Source organism: Doryrhamphus excisus, chromosome 10 (assembly GCF_030265055.1).
Source record: "Doryrhamphus excisus isolate RoL2022-K1 chromosome 10, RoL_Dexc_1.0, whole genome shotgun sequence".
Taxonomy (NCBI): domain Eukaryota; kingdom Metazoa; phylum Chordata; class Actinopteri; order Syngnathiformes; family Syngnathidae; genus Doryrhamphus; species Doryrhamphus excisus.
Window position 1 is genome coordinate 768959 of NC_080475.1, and position 16183 is coordinate 785141.

The 16183-nt window shown below is 40.5% G+C and overlaps 1 protein-coding gene across 2 annotated transcripts; it reads left to right on the forward strand.

The window, feature by feature from the left end:
* The first annotated feature begins 1309 nt into the window (after positions 1-1309).
* On the forward strand, positions 1310-16021 carry wdtc1 (WD and tetratricopeptide repeats 1). Of its 2 annotated transcripts, none has more exons than XM_058084400.1 (16): positions 1310-1815; positions 2135-2255; positions 2335-2418; positions 2489-2535; positions 3740-3851; positions 5558-5745; positions 5824-6006; positions 7128-7204; positions 7440-7555; positions 7638-7713; positions 7968-8064; positions 8618-8788; positions 8876-9111; positions 10246-10408; positions 11474-11666; positions 13409-16021. In XM_058084400.1, exons 2-16 carry the CDS (start codon positions 2208-2210, stop codon positions 13604-13606), a joined length of 1989 nt encoding a protein of 662 aa, XP_057940383.1. In that variant the 5' UTR covers positions 1310-1815; positions 2135-2207; the 3' UTR covers positions 13607-16021. The 2 variants fall into 2 exon arrangements, with proteins under 2 accessions (XP_057940383.1, XP_057940382.1); XM_058084399.1 differs by having other exon boundaries at positions 1311-1815; positions 2161-2255.
* The last annotated feature ends 162 nt before the right edge of the window (positions 16022-16183 follow it).

Genomic DNA, 16183 nt, shown 5'->3' on the forward strand with positions numbered 1-16183 from the left:
CATATATATACCATGAAAATGTTGCTTCAGCCTACTGCACTGTCTTGTCTTGCAGGAGATGGAACTTAAAATGGCAAGGTTAATGTTGAGAAAAATTTTATTAAGTCATGGCAACTTGAATTTGGTTTGAAGCTTTTACCAACAAAAAAAAATTGAGTGTATATGACATGCTAAATTAAGTTCAAGTTCAAAAACATATATATTACATTATTATTTGAACATCTTAAAAAATAAAGTTAGTAAAAATAAAGATGAAAAGTTTATCTAAATCAATTATTACATTTTTTACATTGCATTTATGTATTAAATCAAGTGGTGTCAACAGATACTCTGAATTACTTTGTATATACCGGTGTATGGAACATAGGTCACGCAATCTGTAGAGGCCAAAATGTTATTGCATTGTATACAAATGTTATTGCATACTTTGGATTTATTATAATTACATAAAAAAACAGGTTTTGGCTACAAAGTTTTAAATTCCTGTGTTAAGACTTTTGGTGAAATATCCATCCATCCATTCTTTTTATATGATGCTTATCCTGGCTAGGATCGCAGGTATGCTGGAGCCTATCCCAGCTGACTTTGAGTGAGAGGAGGGGTACACCCTGGACTGGTCGTTGGTGAAATATGACATTTAATGTGTTGGCACAGAAATTATATGCCTGCCTACATGAAGCAGTAGATTCTGCAATATAAAAATCATAAAAACTGATTATTATCGTTTTTCCCCCTTCAGTTTATATTACTGTTTACGTCTGAATTGACAATCTTAAACTACATCAAGACACACAATGACCACAAGAGCCAGACACGCTTGACAGCAGCACCACTTCTGTCAGTGTCAGCTGTATGCAGTATAGTTCAAGAGATGAAGCTGAGAGTGCTTCATCACAAAGATGTGACTATTAAAGCAATATGGTAATAAGAGTAGTTTCATTTACATCACATTATTTAATTCACATTTCCACATGTCCAAAATAAACTGTATTAAATGTTATAATGTGGTTATCAATTACAGTAAAAGTATTTTCACTTATTAGATAATAATAATCCTCCAGGAGGATTTTAAGGACTTTATATAGGTAAGGAAAATAGATTTTCTTTTCTTTATTCATTATTCTCACATGTTATTAGACATACACATTTATATATACATATTATATATATTATACATATTATATATTGGGGGGTATACAAACATAGCTCTGTAACTATCAACTTAGACTTATGTGGAGGGGCCCCCAAATCACTAAATATGCCCCTGCTTTTATGTTTGACACGGAGCTCACTCAAGTACAGAAGATCTTTGAAAGGAGCCGGATCTTGATGAAACTGGATCTTTGAAAGAGCAGTTCATAAGACTTGTAGTTATAGTTCTTTTTGTTTTAAAGAAATAATTTGTTTTTCTTTCGAGGGAACTGGTAGCAGCTCTATATAGTTGGAGCAATGAGGAATATAAAAGTATAACCAGAGGAGTTACAAGGAAGACAAAAGCAACAAAGCGGGGTCTAAGAGGAGAAAGACGCTGCTGAAACTGGTGGAGGACTTGACCCAGACAAGGATTGACGAAGGAGCCGTTCGTTTGTGTATTTTGGCTATCGGTTCTTATCGTTAACTTAAAAGAGCTGTTAAAATCTTGATTCGTTCGCGAACGTCCCATTTCTAGTGTGTTGCGTTTGGGTGAGCAATGGCGTTACCGAGAATTCTGTCAACAAACTCACAAAGAGTGTGATTTATGACGTTTTTCACGTCTACATTTCTCGACTGGGGACTTATCGGCGGAAGGAGGGTCGCGGGGTTTCATTCGCACTCGTAAGTTGTCATTAAAAGGTTGAAAATGCTGACGTTACCTGCAAGTGACGTTTTGTTTAGCTAGCGGCTAGCAGCGTAAGCTAATATCACTTGGTAAAACGACACGCATTTTTAAAACCTCACTCTGGTTACAAATTTTGATTTGAACAGCATCATCAATGTTTGGACTTGTTTTTGCGTTTTGTGCTGAATGGTTCTTTGAAGAGCTGCGTTACCTACGCAGCTAACGCTAAATAGACTAGTGCTGTTAACGGTAGCAACTTCCTATATATATATATATATATATTGGTTTTCAACGTCTTTGCAATTTACACTCAAGACATACAGACCACCTGTCATCCAAAGGGTGACACCTCGATCCTCCTGCTCAGCCCTTCATTTTTGATGAGGTCATGACTAATGTCAACATCACCCGAGATATCCTGCACAGACAGATCAGAGTGAGTAACTGACCGGAATATGATGAGAACCTCAGTAAAACTGCTGTCAAATAATCTATCATATGAATTGTGCCTGTAGGACAAACGAGCGTCAGGCTTCCAAAGGTTCCATCATGTGACGGACCCCTTCATTAAGAGATTGGGCCTGGAGGCTGAGCTTCAGGTCAGTCCCCAACGAGGGCGTGCACATTGCAAGTTACAAGTGGGAGACTGACTGTTTTATTCTTCTGTAGGGTCACACTGGCTGCGTCAACTGTCTGGAATGGAATGAACGTGGAGAGTAAGCAGCAAGTCTTTTCCAACCGTATCAAATAAGAGGTGTCACAAGATCTCATGAAATTAAACATGACAGAAAAAAATATGTCTCGTGGACACTAGGCCTGGGACAATAATAAATTAAGCCATCACACAATAAATTAAAATATACTTGATCATTTGACTGTCCTCAGTATATTTCTGCATTTCCTAATCTCTTAAATGTTTCAGATCATGAAACAAATTTTAATATTAGTCAATGACAACACAACTGAACACAAAATGCAGTTTTTAAATGCAACATTTAATTATCATGGGAGAAAGAAATCCAAGCCTAGATCGCCCTAGACATAGACTTTCTTTATTGTCATTGCACAATAACACAGCAGTGAAATTGCCAACTAAATGTCGTTGCCTGGCTCCCGTGTAATAATAAATAACAAACAATAAATAATCATGTGGAGAATAAATAGATTACATCAAATATGAACAACAATGTACAGCGTAAACAGTAATTTGTACTAATAATTTAGAATAAATAACAATAATTTAAAGTTTTGGTTGTGCCTGTGGGCAGCCTTAGCAGCAACAACTGCAATCAAGCATTTATAACTTGCAATGAGTCTCTTATACCGCTGTGGAGGTATTTTGGATTACTCATCTTTGCAGAAATGTTGTAATTCAGCCACACTGGAGAGTGGTCAAGTATGAATCGCCTTTTTAAGGTCATGCTCCAGCATCTCAATAGGATTTACACTGTAACAATTTTTCCTGTTAAATTACAGTACACTACTGTGTAACTGTTATTTTATGGTGAACGACAACAACAGTATATTACTGTAAAAGTATTACAGTACAGTACTGTGAAAAAAAGCAGTGCTAAAATTGGATCTCGCCTTGTTCTCGGAAACCCAACCCTATGTATCGTCTTGTCTCGTGTCACCCCTAGTATCAAATATACATCATGTGCCGTTTCATCAACAATTTCTTAAAAAAAAAACAAAAAAAAACCTTAAACTATATTAGGAAAGCAGGAAGTGAACAAATGTAACAGTTACTGATTGTAAAAGTACCAGATGGAGGGGTAGGATTTAATAAGCTTTGCTTCTTCCTACTGCTTTTAGACATGTGGAACTGTGAACTGATTATGGGATGCACTCAATTGTAATCTGATGCATGTTCAAATGAAATAAAACCATTACTATTTCTTGTCCTACCTTTTTTTGCAGTCTGCTGGCCTCAGGCTCAGACGACCAGCACGCCATCATCTGGGATCCATTCAGGCTCAAGAAGCTTACGACTATGCACACAGGACATGCAGCAAACATATTCTCTGTCAAGGTAAGACCAGACTGACACAGAGAGTGTTTTATTCAATGGCATGTGGGGAAGGTAGTGACTAATATGAGGAAGGGCAGTAATGTGAATTGGGAGCCGTTCAGTAATCCTGATCTGACTTTGACAAACTTTCCGCAGCAGTCCAGTGCCGATTGCTCGCCTCCATTTCTTTAAATCAAAGAACGTCTGGAGCTGCATGTTACGTCATATCTCAGCATTCGCTGAAAGAACGCACCCGGGAACAGGAAAAGATAAAGTTCAATCTTGCTAATATTTTATAATTAATCTCGGCACATGTTTTATATAGATATGTATTTTCTTTTTTTAATAAAACTGGACTTGTGAATGGCGTATAGAAGGGTTTAGATTCTGTTCCACAGATGGCACTAATGCACACGAAAGCTGCTTGCCAACCGCCAATAAACAACAGAAGAAGAAGACAACTTTCCGATTGAGCGGGTACAAGATACCTCAATCGGATTGGGGAAAGGAATATTCCACCCCTGTGAATCCCATTATATATTCATTCGGATTGGCACTTTTCTTTCGGTATGAGGTGTATACAAAGGTTAGATTCTGAGCAAATAACCCGAATGGAATATTTGGGTCCATGTATACGTGGCTACTGTCACAGTCAGCTATCCTACATCAGAGTGGGATATTGCGGGATATATATATATAGCTGTGAAGCGGGATATTGTGTGTGCTTTTCACACAGCCATGGGGTATCCCACACTCGGATGGTTAGATTAGTGATTATGTCTGTGCCAGCATCTGGGATGATGTTTGTCACACCCAAATGTTTCAGATCATATAAAATGTTTTCATATTAGTCAATGACAACACAATTGAACACAAAATGCAGTTTATAAATGAAGCTCTCTATTGAAGGTAGTAAAAACCTAAATGCCCCTGTGTGGGGGAAAAGTGATTGCCCCCTAAAGCTAAAAACTGTTTCAGACACCCATAGCATCATTAACTGCTCAAGGGTTACAATGAACCTTACAGCGCTGTGGGGAATTTTGGCCCAATCATTTTTGCAGAATTGTTGTCATTCAGCCACATTGGAGGCTTTTGCCTTTTTGAGGTCATGCCACAGCATCTCGATAGGATTCACATCAGGACTTGGACTCCAAAGTCTTTTATTTTTTTTTTCAGCCATTCAGAGGTGGTCTTGCTGGTGTGTTTTGGATCACGACATTGCTTTTTTTGCCCTCCCTTAATAATGAAAGAAATCAATTTCAAAACTGCATTTTATGTTTAGTTGTGTTGTCATTGACTAATATTTAAATTTGATTCGGAAACATTACATGCAAAAAAAAAAAAAAGATAATAATAAACTCTGCTTCTTCCTACTCCTTTTGAGATGTGTGTAATTATGTAACCGCAATCGTGCAGTGTTCTGTAATGTGACTAGTTAATGTTAATGACACAAATAAACCACAACTATTAACGACTATTAACACATGATCCAATCTGTTCCTTGTAATAACGTATCCATTTATTTTAGTCACGTGGTAGTTGTGACAATTGTTGGATATGTGACCAAGATCAAGACCAAATCCCACCAGACCACCATTGCCCCCCCCCCCCCCCCCCCCCCCCAATTTATAATTACACCTTTGTGCAAAAATAATTTGTAGAGTTTGTGCAACCACAAATCTCAAGACCATTCAATGAATTCTCCTGTGTTTGTTTCTCCAATACAGTTCCTCCCTCACTCCGGAGACAGAATATTGATAACTGGTGCTGCGGACACTAAGGTCCACGTGCATGACCTGACAGTGAAGGAAACCATCCACATGTTTTCTGATCATACCAACAGGGTCAAAGGCATCGCCACAGCACCAATGTGGCCCAACACCTTCTGGAGTGCCGCAGAGGATGGCGTCATCCGGTGAGAAGGCAGGAAATGATTTGCATTATTTCATGTAATTGCAGAGATTCCCTGCTCACTTCTTCCGTGTGCTTGCAGACAGTATGACTTACGGGAGAGCAGTAAACACTCCCAGGTGCTGATTGACCTGACAGAATACTGTGGTAAGCTGATGGAGGCCAAGTGTTTAGCTGTCAATCCACGTGACAACAACTACATGGCGGTCGGGGCCAGCGGTCCCTTTGTACGTCTCTATGACATCCGGAAGATTCACAACTGTAGGTGGGTTGGTGCTCCTTGCTCTTATGTGTTTTTCAACCTTTTTTGAGCCACGGCACGTTTTTTTTTAAATTGGAAAACATCACTAAGTCTATAGGAGGAACGAGCTAGGTGTTGCCACACGGGCCGATATTACATTGCTCTGCTAGTCTTTACACCACGGACACTCGACAGTAGCCACGTTTACATGAGGAGTTTTTCTCTTTCCGAATGACTTTTCCGGAAACAATGGTATACATGGAAAAGGAATCTCTTGTCTACATGCGTCGCTATAATCAACCAGAATAGTCAATGGGGCATGCCCAGTAAAACGTAAACACCAACATCACGTGATACCGACTTGAGTTGAACGAGTTGTTCTTTCACTTGTTGGGATAATTCCGTATTGCCAGTTTTTCGTTTGTCTAGTCTTGAAATTTAGTTTGGATCAAAAACAAACTTTCCGTAGCAGTGCAGTGCCGATTCCTGGCCTCCATTTTAAAATCTGAACAACGTCTGGAGCTGCGTGTTAACGTCATATCTGAGCATGCGATATAATAAATTTAACCAGGAAGGGATCAAATTCAATCTTGCTAATATTTTATAATTCAACTCAGTACATGTTTTATATAGATATATATTTTCTTTTGACTTATGGATTTATGAATGGCGTATAGAAGGGTTTAGATTCTGTTCCACAGATGGCGCTAATGCACACGAAAGCTGCTTGCCAACCGCCAATAAACAACAGAAGAAGAAAAACGCACCCTGACAACTTTCCGTTTGAGCGGGTACAAGATACCTCAATCGGATTGGGGAAAGGAATATTCCACCCCTGTGAATCCCATTATATATTCATTCGGATTGGCACTTTTCTTTCGGAATGAGGTGTATACAAAGGTTAAATTTTTTCAGTTTGAGCAAATAAACCAAATGCAATTGGAATATTTGGGTCCACGTATACGTGGATATTGGCATAATATTTGCAAATGATGATTAATAAATGTTAATCATAAAAAGTGATATTGGATAATTTCTCAAGGCACACTAGTGTGCCGCGGCACAGTGGTTGAAAATCACTGCTCTACAGTATGCATCCAGCTATCTCTGGATTGAAACCGTTTTTATTTCTCCTCCCTGAACAGGAAGTCCCCTCTTGTGCGCGCTTTATTGAAAAATCGGAGCCCCATCCCAGACAGTGCTGTGCAGTATTATGTTGCAGGTTGGCCAATTTTCTCATAATCTGTTGACATGCATAATATTGATTTATATGTTGAAGAACAATTAAAGAATGAAATACAATATGCTAGCTAAAATCGCAATATGTATCTCATATTTTCAGTGCTGCTATATGTACATACAATGATAAATATTGTTTATTCTATTAGTAGTATATTACAGTCACACAAATACATTTAGTAATATAATATAAAGATGTGTGTTCTTCTCAACTTCAGGTCACCTGCCAATGAGGCTTAGGGAATATAATAACCGCATGAGGGTCCTGGTGGCCACTTCTGTCACTTTCAGTCCAGATGGAAATGAGTTGCTTGTCAACATGGGTGGGGAACAGGTAAAGCTTCTCATCACAGTCAAAGAGATAGTGACAGAAGTTCATTCACTACTGACTATTTTGTGTGCTTTATCTTATACAGGTGTATCTGTTTGACTTGACATTTAAACAAAGGCCATACACACTGCTGCTTCCACAAAGAGGCCGGCCATCAACAGGTAGGACTGTGTTATAAATAAAGGACATACACAATATGGACTAATGTGCTGGAGGGACCTCCAGCCCATCAGGTCCACCATCAGCGGCCTTGGAGCTCATTCTGAATGAATAGAATAAAGTACTCGAGATGCTCCAGAAAGTGTTATGGAGGCTGTTATTGTAAGAGGGATTGTCATTGGTTTATCATTCATTGGTTTATAAAGTTTTACATCATGGATGTAACACTTGTTCATGAAAAAAATTGGGTTCCTAGGAGATGCGCAGCCTGGAAAGACAACCAATGGCGTTTCCAATGGAATCCATGTGCCAGCCAGCCATATTCGATTTGCCCAAAACGACATACAAATGAGGTATCGACATCATTTTTATTTTAATATTACAACAATAAAAATGTTTCAAAGCAACATCGCTCACAAAAGGTGAGGGATATCTGGCTTTCCGGTGAAATTTTAGGTTAAAGCTAAAATCCACTGTTAACTTTTACAGGTGAACTTTGACCTTCTCTGAAATGCACATGTTGAAAGTTTCAGTAATTTTTCAGGGACTGGGTGGCAAAATTCACCGAATGGACCGATACATTCCGGATTCAATTAAAATCATTTAAACCCAGGACTGGTCGCCAGCCAATCACAGGACACATATAGACAAACAACCATTCACACTCACATTCATACCTATGGACAATTTAGAGTGGCCAATTAACCTAACATACATGCTTTTGGATTGTGGAAAAAACCCACGCACACACAGGGAGAACATGCAAACTCCACACAGAGATGCCCAAGCGATTCGAACCCGATCTCCTGACTGTGTGGCCAACATGCTAACCACTCATCCTAGTCAGTATTTGTTTGAAATAAGTTGATATACCGGCCGCTGTTTCTGTTCTTGTCTCTGTTGCAGCTCGAATGAGCTTCCTCCCCATTTGGAAAAGATCAAACAACAAGCTAACGATGCGTTTGCAAGGCAGCAGTGGACGCAGGCCATCCAGCTCTACAGTTTAGGAATTCATCATTCCAGCTGCAATGCCGTGTTGTACGGAAACCGCGCCGCAGCCTACATGAAGCGGAAGTGGTAGGCCTCATTTCGCAATGGGACACGACACATGTTGTCATCGTCTTCAGTGGCTCCTAAAGTGTTTTGTGTTTGATAATGTGGCAGGGATGGAGACCATTACGACGCTCTCCGGGACTGTCTGAAGGCTCTGACTCTAAACCCAGAACATCTGAAGGCTCATTTCAGGCTTGCACGGTGTCTCTTTGAGCTCGACGAGGTGTCGCAAGCACTGGCATGCCTCAACGATTTCAAAGGAAAGTTCCCAGAGCAGGCACACAGCAGCGCTTGTGCCGCATTGGATAAAGACATCAAAACCTACAGCTACTCGGCACCAGAGTCAGGTGATCAAACTAGTAAAAGCTTACAGTTGGCTTCGTAAATCGGTGTATACATTTCTCAGTATATCATTGATTAAGTACAAAAAAGTTCTGTAAATCTTGGTGAAACTTTCCACTTTTCAACATTCACTGCCCTGCCCTTCTTCCACAAAAAACGCATCTTATTCTCTGTAGTCTGTAATCATATTTAAATAATATGGTAATATACTGTAGGTCACATTTATAGTATACATGTACCACTTGAAATGACTGATCACCTTACGTTTTCATTCATTAGTGGCGAGTACCTATATATTTTCTACTTTAAAATACATTTAACCCTTTATAGGGCACTCACTGAAATACTTAGAAATTTAAAAATTCAATCCTTCAGTGTTATTGGGGGCTATAAGAAGACATTTTTCTCTTTTTACCTTTTAAAAAAAGTTTCAGGTTTTGGGTGCAAATCAAGATCAAAGAAGTTACCATATACGGTTCCTTGCCCATTTAGGGTATGGAAAAGGGACAGGTCAAACTGCACCATGTGACATCGAACAGAGGTACTGCAGTTAGCGTGATTGTGATCAACTTATCATGGTTAGTTTTTAATGTTTGGGCCGAGAGTGTCGGGGCCCCAAGCGTCAGAAAATTTCAATTCTGATTTATCACAGCCCATGATGTCACTTCCTGTGACATTGTCTGATCTTGGCTGATTGGCATGAGAAAGTCATATGACTCTGTTGCCTTGCTGAGACATGGGGAAACCCTGTTTTTTTTAAGTTACCATATATGGTTACTTGCCCTATGAAGGGTTAATAAGTATATGAGACATATTGCAGAGAGACAGGAGGGTTCTAGTAATAATAATAATTACAATAGTCAGTCTTATTGCAAATGTTGAACATCATAGGACAACGTCAAGCTGACAGGAGGGTGGTGGGATGTGTGTCAAAAACAGACATTGTTATGGACGTCTCATTTACAGGTGGTCCAAGAACATAACTGTGGGGATCTACAGAACCTGAATTTTAAGCTTCATCATGATTCATTCATTAATCTGTACTGTTATTGATTATTGATATTTCTCCATTTAAATCACATCAATAGCAATGCTTGGTTTTTCCATGATTCCTAATGTGTCCCAACTCTAACCAGCAGAAGAGAAGAAGGCCAACACTTCTCTTCGATACCACTTACTGACCCAGAAGGCAGTCTCTGAAGATGAATTGGATCAGAGAGAACAGAGTTTGGATTACAAGCACAGATATTGTGGTCACTGCAACACCACCACCGATATCAAAGAGGCCAACTTCTTTGGAAGGTTAGTCACTTGGGAGCACGACTCGGTCAACGGGATTCCCACCCAATGTTGTGGCACATTAGTATGCAGTAAAGGATCATTATTACCCCATTTTGCTTAATTGGTCCGACATTGACATATTGACTACAAATAATACATTTTTGTTCAATAGTGTCAGTGATGTGACAGAACAAGTAAATATCCTTCCACTAGATGGCAGAATATACCATTTAGTTTAAGATTCTCTTAGTGGTTTTTAAATGTTTAAATTAACGGCCTTGCACCTTCTTATTTATCTGATCTGCTTTTACCATATCAACCCCCGCGGACCCTGCGGTCCTCCGGCACTGGCCTTTTCACAATACCAAAACCCAGAACGAAAACCCACGGTGACGCAGCATTTAGCCACTATGGCCCCCACCTGTGGAACAGCCTGCCGGAGAGCGTCAGGACTGCGGAGACTGTTGATATTAAAAAAAAAAAAAAGATTAAAGACACACCTTTTTAATCAGGCTTTTAACTAATATTTTTAAACTTTTCTTATGTTTTTATCTTTTTAGTCCTATTTTATGCTTTTAGTCTTTAGCATTTAACTCCAGTGTTTCCTCGGGGGGGGGGGGTCCTCTACACTGGGGGCTGTGTCAGGTCCCTTCGACCCGGCCGGCTGGGGGTTCCTGCCTTTTAATGTGGGGGTCCGCCCGTCTGTCGGAGTCGGGGGGCCCGGTGCTGGCTCTTCCCAGTGTGGACGGCCCCAAAGGTGGCGTTTCCTTGATCATCAATGCCATGCCATGTCTCCCTACTGTGTGTGATTGTGTGTATGTGTGGGTGTGTGTGTGTGTGTGTGTGTGCGTCTAGTATGGAGGGTGGGGCTTTCTTAGTATTTGTTTTCCTTTTAATTGTAGTAATTGTTTTTAACTCTGTAAAGCACTTTGTGTTGAAAAGTGCTCTACAAATAAAGTTGATTTGATACGTAATTGACCATACTATGTCCAGCTAATACACTTAAGTTTGCATTGGATACTGAACAAAGAACTGTGTCATTCCAAGTTCTTAGATTCAGGCTAAACTATAGTCTTTCTTTAACAGCAAAGGCCAGTACATCGTCAGCGGCTCAGACGATGGCTCGTTCTTTATCTGGGAAAAGGAGACAACAAATCTGGTTCGTGTCCTGCAGGGAGATGAGTCCATAGTTAACTGCTTGCAGCCTCATCCCAGCTACTGCTTCCTGGCAACGAGCGGTATTGACCCTGTGGTTCGATTATGGAAACCCAGACCTGAGGTAAACGGAGTGTTTGTGTATGTGTAGCGTTGGGGGAAAAAAAAGTGGATGAAATTGCTGACTTGATTTGTGGCAGAGGATAATTGGAGACATGATGTTGAAAACTTAACTTCATTTTGCAAAGAAACTCAAGTTTATTTTATTTAGACATACATACATTTTACCCTGGTACACATCACATGTTATAGTTGGCAATTCCGCATGTTCAAATCCTACCTGTCTACGTTTCCCATCAATTGCTAATACTTCCTATTCAATAAATGACCCTTGCCAGTTCCGAAACAACATAAGAAAATGATAAAACAATACAAAAATGATGTTACAATGAAGTTGAGGTTTGCAAGTCAAATATAAATGAATCGTATATAAGTCTATATATGGTTAGTATGCTAGCTAGCTGCGGCCTCGTATTTATTGTCTGCCAGCAAGTTAATGTAGTCTCTAGTTTACCCTATATGGAGAAAATGGAAGTCAACTTGCTTTTACGTGATCATTGTTTAGGTGAAGAAGCGGTTAATTGTACAGTTGTTTTATTCATATTTTATTTTTCCATTCTTTTTAATAATTGTTTTTATTAACTCAAAATGGCTGACCCGAATGAGACCCCGAAATATGTGGTAGGTTTCCCCCCACCTCCCGGACCCGTATTTTCCAGTCTATAAGTCACAATTTTTTTCCGGGTTGGCTGGCTCTGCGACTTATACTCCAGAGCACCTTGTTTTGTTTTTTTTCCCCCACACCGACAGCCACAAGAGGGCGTTCTAGACTTCATTCATTCATTCATTTTCTACCACTTTTTCCTCATGAGGGTCGCGGGGGATGCTGGAGCCTATCCCAGCTGTCTTTGGGCGAAAGGCGGGGTACACCCTGGACTGGTCGCCAGCCAATCACAGGGCACATATAGACAAACAACCATTCACACTCACATTCATACCTATGGACAATTTGGAGTCACCAATTAACCTAGCATGTTTTTGGAATGTGAGAGGAAACCGGAGTACCCGGAGAAAACCCACGCATGCATGGGGAGAACATGCAAACTCCACACAGAGATGGCCGAGGGTGGAATTGAACCCTGGTCTCCTAGCTGTGGGGTCTGCGCTAACCACTAGACTGCCGTGCCGCCCCGTTCTAGACTTGTGTGCCAGTATCTGCTACTCCTATCAGTCCTGTGCCACCGAATTTACAATGTAAACATTACTTATAAAGACAACTGAGAAAGATGGACACATGTATTTATATTTGGCGCATTTACAGTAATACAATTTTCAGAAAGAACCGTGTCTTATGATGTTAAATATTTTTTTTCCATGTCATTTCCCATGTCTCCACTCACATGCGTCTAAATGGTTGTTTAGCGGTGCACCAGGGTTTGACCTGATATGACCTTTCCTCCTTTTTTGGATTACTTTGAGTCATTCACCTTGGTTCTATCATGAAGGTGGTGGTTATCATTAATAACTAGTGGAAGAACAAGCAGGTTGCATGTCTGTTGAGTTTTATGTGAGCGAGCGTACATTGGACTTTTGACTTTTGATAATTCTATTGCACAATGCTGAGGTTATCATTAATAAATGGCGGGAGGAACGATTGCATTGATTATACAGCACAGGTTAACCACTCATACGTGTGTGCCGGTGCATGATAAAACACAGTGAGTCTTCAGTAGATAAGACGATTTTTAAGGGGTCAAATCCTTCCCCAACCTCATCACCTTCTCTCATCCGCATGTTTCCTCACAGACGGAGACAGAAAATGCACGTGTGGTCGAAGACATGGAAGGTGCCGCTCAAGCCAACCAGCGGCGAATGAACGCAGATCCACTGGAGGTTATGCTGCTCAACATGGGCTATCGTATCACAGGATTGCGAGGCGTTGGCCCCGATGGTTCAGACGATGAGGAGAGTGCAGACGGACAAGTACCGTGTCGGCCAAGCTAAAAACAAGCCTGACAGCAGCTGCTCCGTAGAATGGAAGTAGGAAGCAAAGCGCTTTGGATTTGAATCCTAATTTGCCCTCCTTTTTTGACCGAGGTGAATATCATGTCACATCGCAATGCCATGGGCGGTCCTTGGCTTACGAAGGCGCTCCGTTCCTACGACTGTGATGCAAGTTGAGTTTTAGTGCAAGTCAAAACTTAGAACTAAATTAACAATGAATTGCTCACACTGTACACAGAACACCTGAAGGACGTATAGATAGAACAATGAAAAGATTCGGGAATTGAAAAAGACAAAGAAGACAACTACTTTTATCTTTTTGGTTGTCTTGCACCCCGGAAGGGGCGTTGTAAAGGGAGGGAGAGACAGGCAAGTCTCAATAATAAGACCAGTATGCTGCTTAGTTGTCACTATCCATTTCATAGTCGTACCATCTTTATCTTCGATGATGATCGCGACATTTGAACGGCTTGAACTGCACATGCAGTCAATGTCGATATTGCCACATCTCTACTGAGCCTTTTAATAATAATAATAATAATAATTCATTCATTCATTTTCTACCGCTTTTCCTCACAAGGGTCGCGGGGTGCTGGAGCCTATCCCAGCTGTCTCCGGGCGAGAGACAGGGTATACCCTGGACTGGTGGCCAGCCAATCACAGGGCACATATAGACAAACAACCATTCACACTCACATTCATACCTATGGACAATTTGGAGTCGCCGATTAACCTAGCATGTTTTTGGAATGTGGGATGTGAAAAAACGGAGTACCCGCAGAAAACCCACGCAAGCACGGGGAGAACATGCAAACTCCACACAGACATGGCCGAGGGTGGAATTGAACCCTGGTCTCCTAGCTGTGAGGTTTGCGCATAATAATAATAATATATTTTATTTGTATAGTGCTTTAAGGCGCTTTACAGTAGAGAAAAACAGTAAAAGATGCATTAAAATACAATATCCATACATTAATTCAGAGCTAAAACAAGGCGGGGCGCATTTTACCATGGGTAATTTCACTTATCACTTTTTTCACTTTTTTTTTGACGTACTGCCACCAGAAGTGGGAGAGACAGTAGAGGTTAAAAGTGAAGTCCTTCCTCTGTGTACCGTATTCTTCCACCTATGTATTCTTCCGCTGTGCACACGTAACTAGTCCTTTATTCTAGTGCAGTATTAGTAAATTCACAGGAGTGTGTTCGGAACCACCAAACATTGTTAAACAAGGACCACCTGTCTGCATCATGCTTTGAGGGCAGGCGGGCGCCTCTGTGAACGGAGGAAGACGTTTTTTTTTAAACCAATCAAGCCTCTCAGACTGGAGTTTGTCACATGGCTCAGCACCTCTCCCGAAGGTTTTATGTTTGCAACCACATGTCGAAGGAGAGGCACTCTAGTGACCTATTTTCAGGTCCCACCATGGAGGATCAAATCACAAGACTAATAGATGCTGCATTTCCTGTCTGATCTCCATCAGCGTGCATGCATCTCAGAAAGGGTATGACCATCATTTCGGGTCTTTTCAGTTTGATTTTTTTTTTTTAGACTGAAATGTCACTCCCTTTCATGAAATCTGCATATTTATAATTATTGGGATGAGCTTTGTTTCATTTATAAGAAAAAAAAATCTGCCAAAGTTTGCCCTCCATTAACTAAATGGCCATGGATTTGTGTTCTTTGTTCTTTATAACTGAGTCTTCACTCAATTAATTTAATCAGACTCGTAAGTTTTTATTTTTTCTTCAAATCATTGACGGCACTTGAACTGTTGGTGTGAGAAAAAAGCAGGTTGTGTTTAGGTGTAACACAAATGCTCATTTAGGGTACATGCAGTGTTTGATGGACACAGTGTGTCAAGTACTCGTCCTTGGCTAGACTGCTCCTGAACTAATTCAGCAACGCACATGTAAAACGTAGGCTTTCATGTGTTTTTACTTTGTTCATCGGTTTTCTTTAAGGAATCATGTAATCACATTTTTTTTCTCCCTTGCAAACAGAACACAACCATAAAGAATAAGAATGGAATCACCTTGTGTTTTTCCTTTTTTTTTCTCATGACAAAAATGTTCTTGTAGAACAGTTACACAACACATAAGCAGTACTGTCGCAAAACAAATGAGTTTGGCAATGACATGCTGAAGGTGAGGCCGTGGTATGAACATTTCTGGCATCCCCCCCTCATACATCAGCGTCTCATCCACTGCCTGCTTTTGCTGACTATTCATAATAGATGTGCTCAGTATATCGCCATTAGGACGTCCCATGTTCCATATATGGTACAATGAGGTGACCCAGCTTCTGCTGAGTTTGCAAACTTATTCTATGCAGAATAGGCCTCAAAAGTAACTCAAGCAGGCTTCTACGGCTCCCGAGAAGGGGGGGTCAGGCGATCAGACAACATAACTTTGTGCCATGTTAACATTTTAGGACAGGGGTCTCAAACTCAATTTACTTGGGGGCCACTGGAGCTAGGGTCTAGGTGAGACTGGGCCGCATCAGGTTTTCCCAAAAAGAAACGCATTTATTAAAAACAGAAAGATTTATGAAAAAACTTTTTCAGTGCTTTGGTTCAG

What these genes read in the sequence shown, in the direction of transcription:
- wdtc1 (XM_058084400.1), top strand. Translation starts at nt 2,208, where the DNA reads ATGACTAATGTCAACATCACCCGAGATATCCTGCACAGACAGATCAGA. An exon ending in GCCTGGAGGCTGAGCTTCAG is followed by an intron (nt 2,419 to 2,488) that starts GTCAGTCCCCAA and finishes ATTCTTCTGTAG; the next exon opens with GGTCACACTGGCTGCGTCAA. An exon ending in CAAACATATTCTCTGTCAAG is followed by an intron (nt 3,852 to 5,557) that starts GTAAGACCAGAC and finishes TCTCCAATACAG; the next exon opens with TTCCTCCCTCACTCCGGAGA.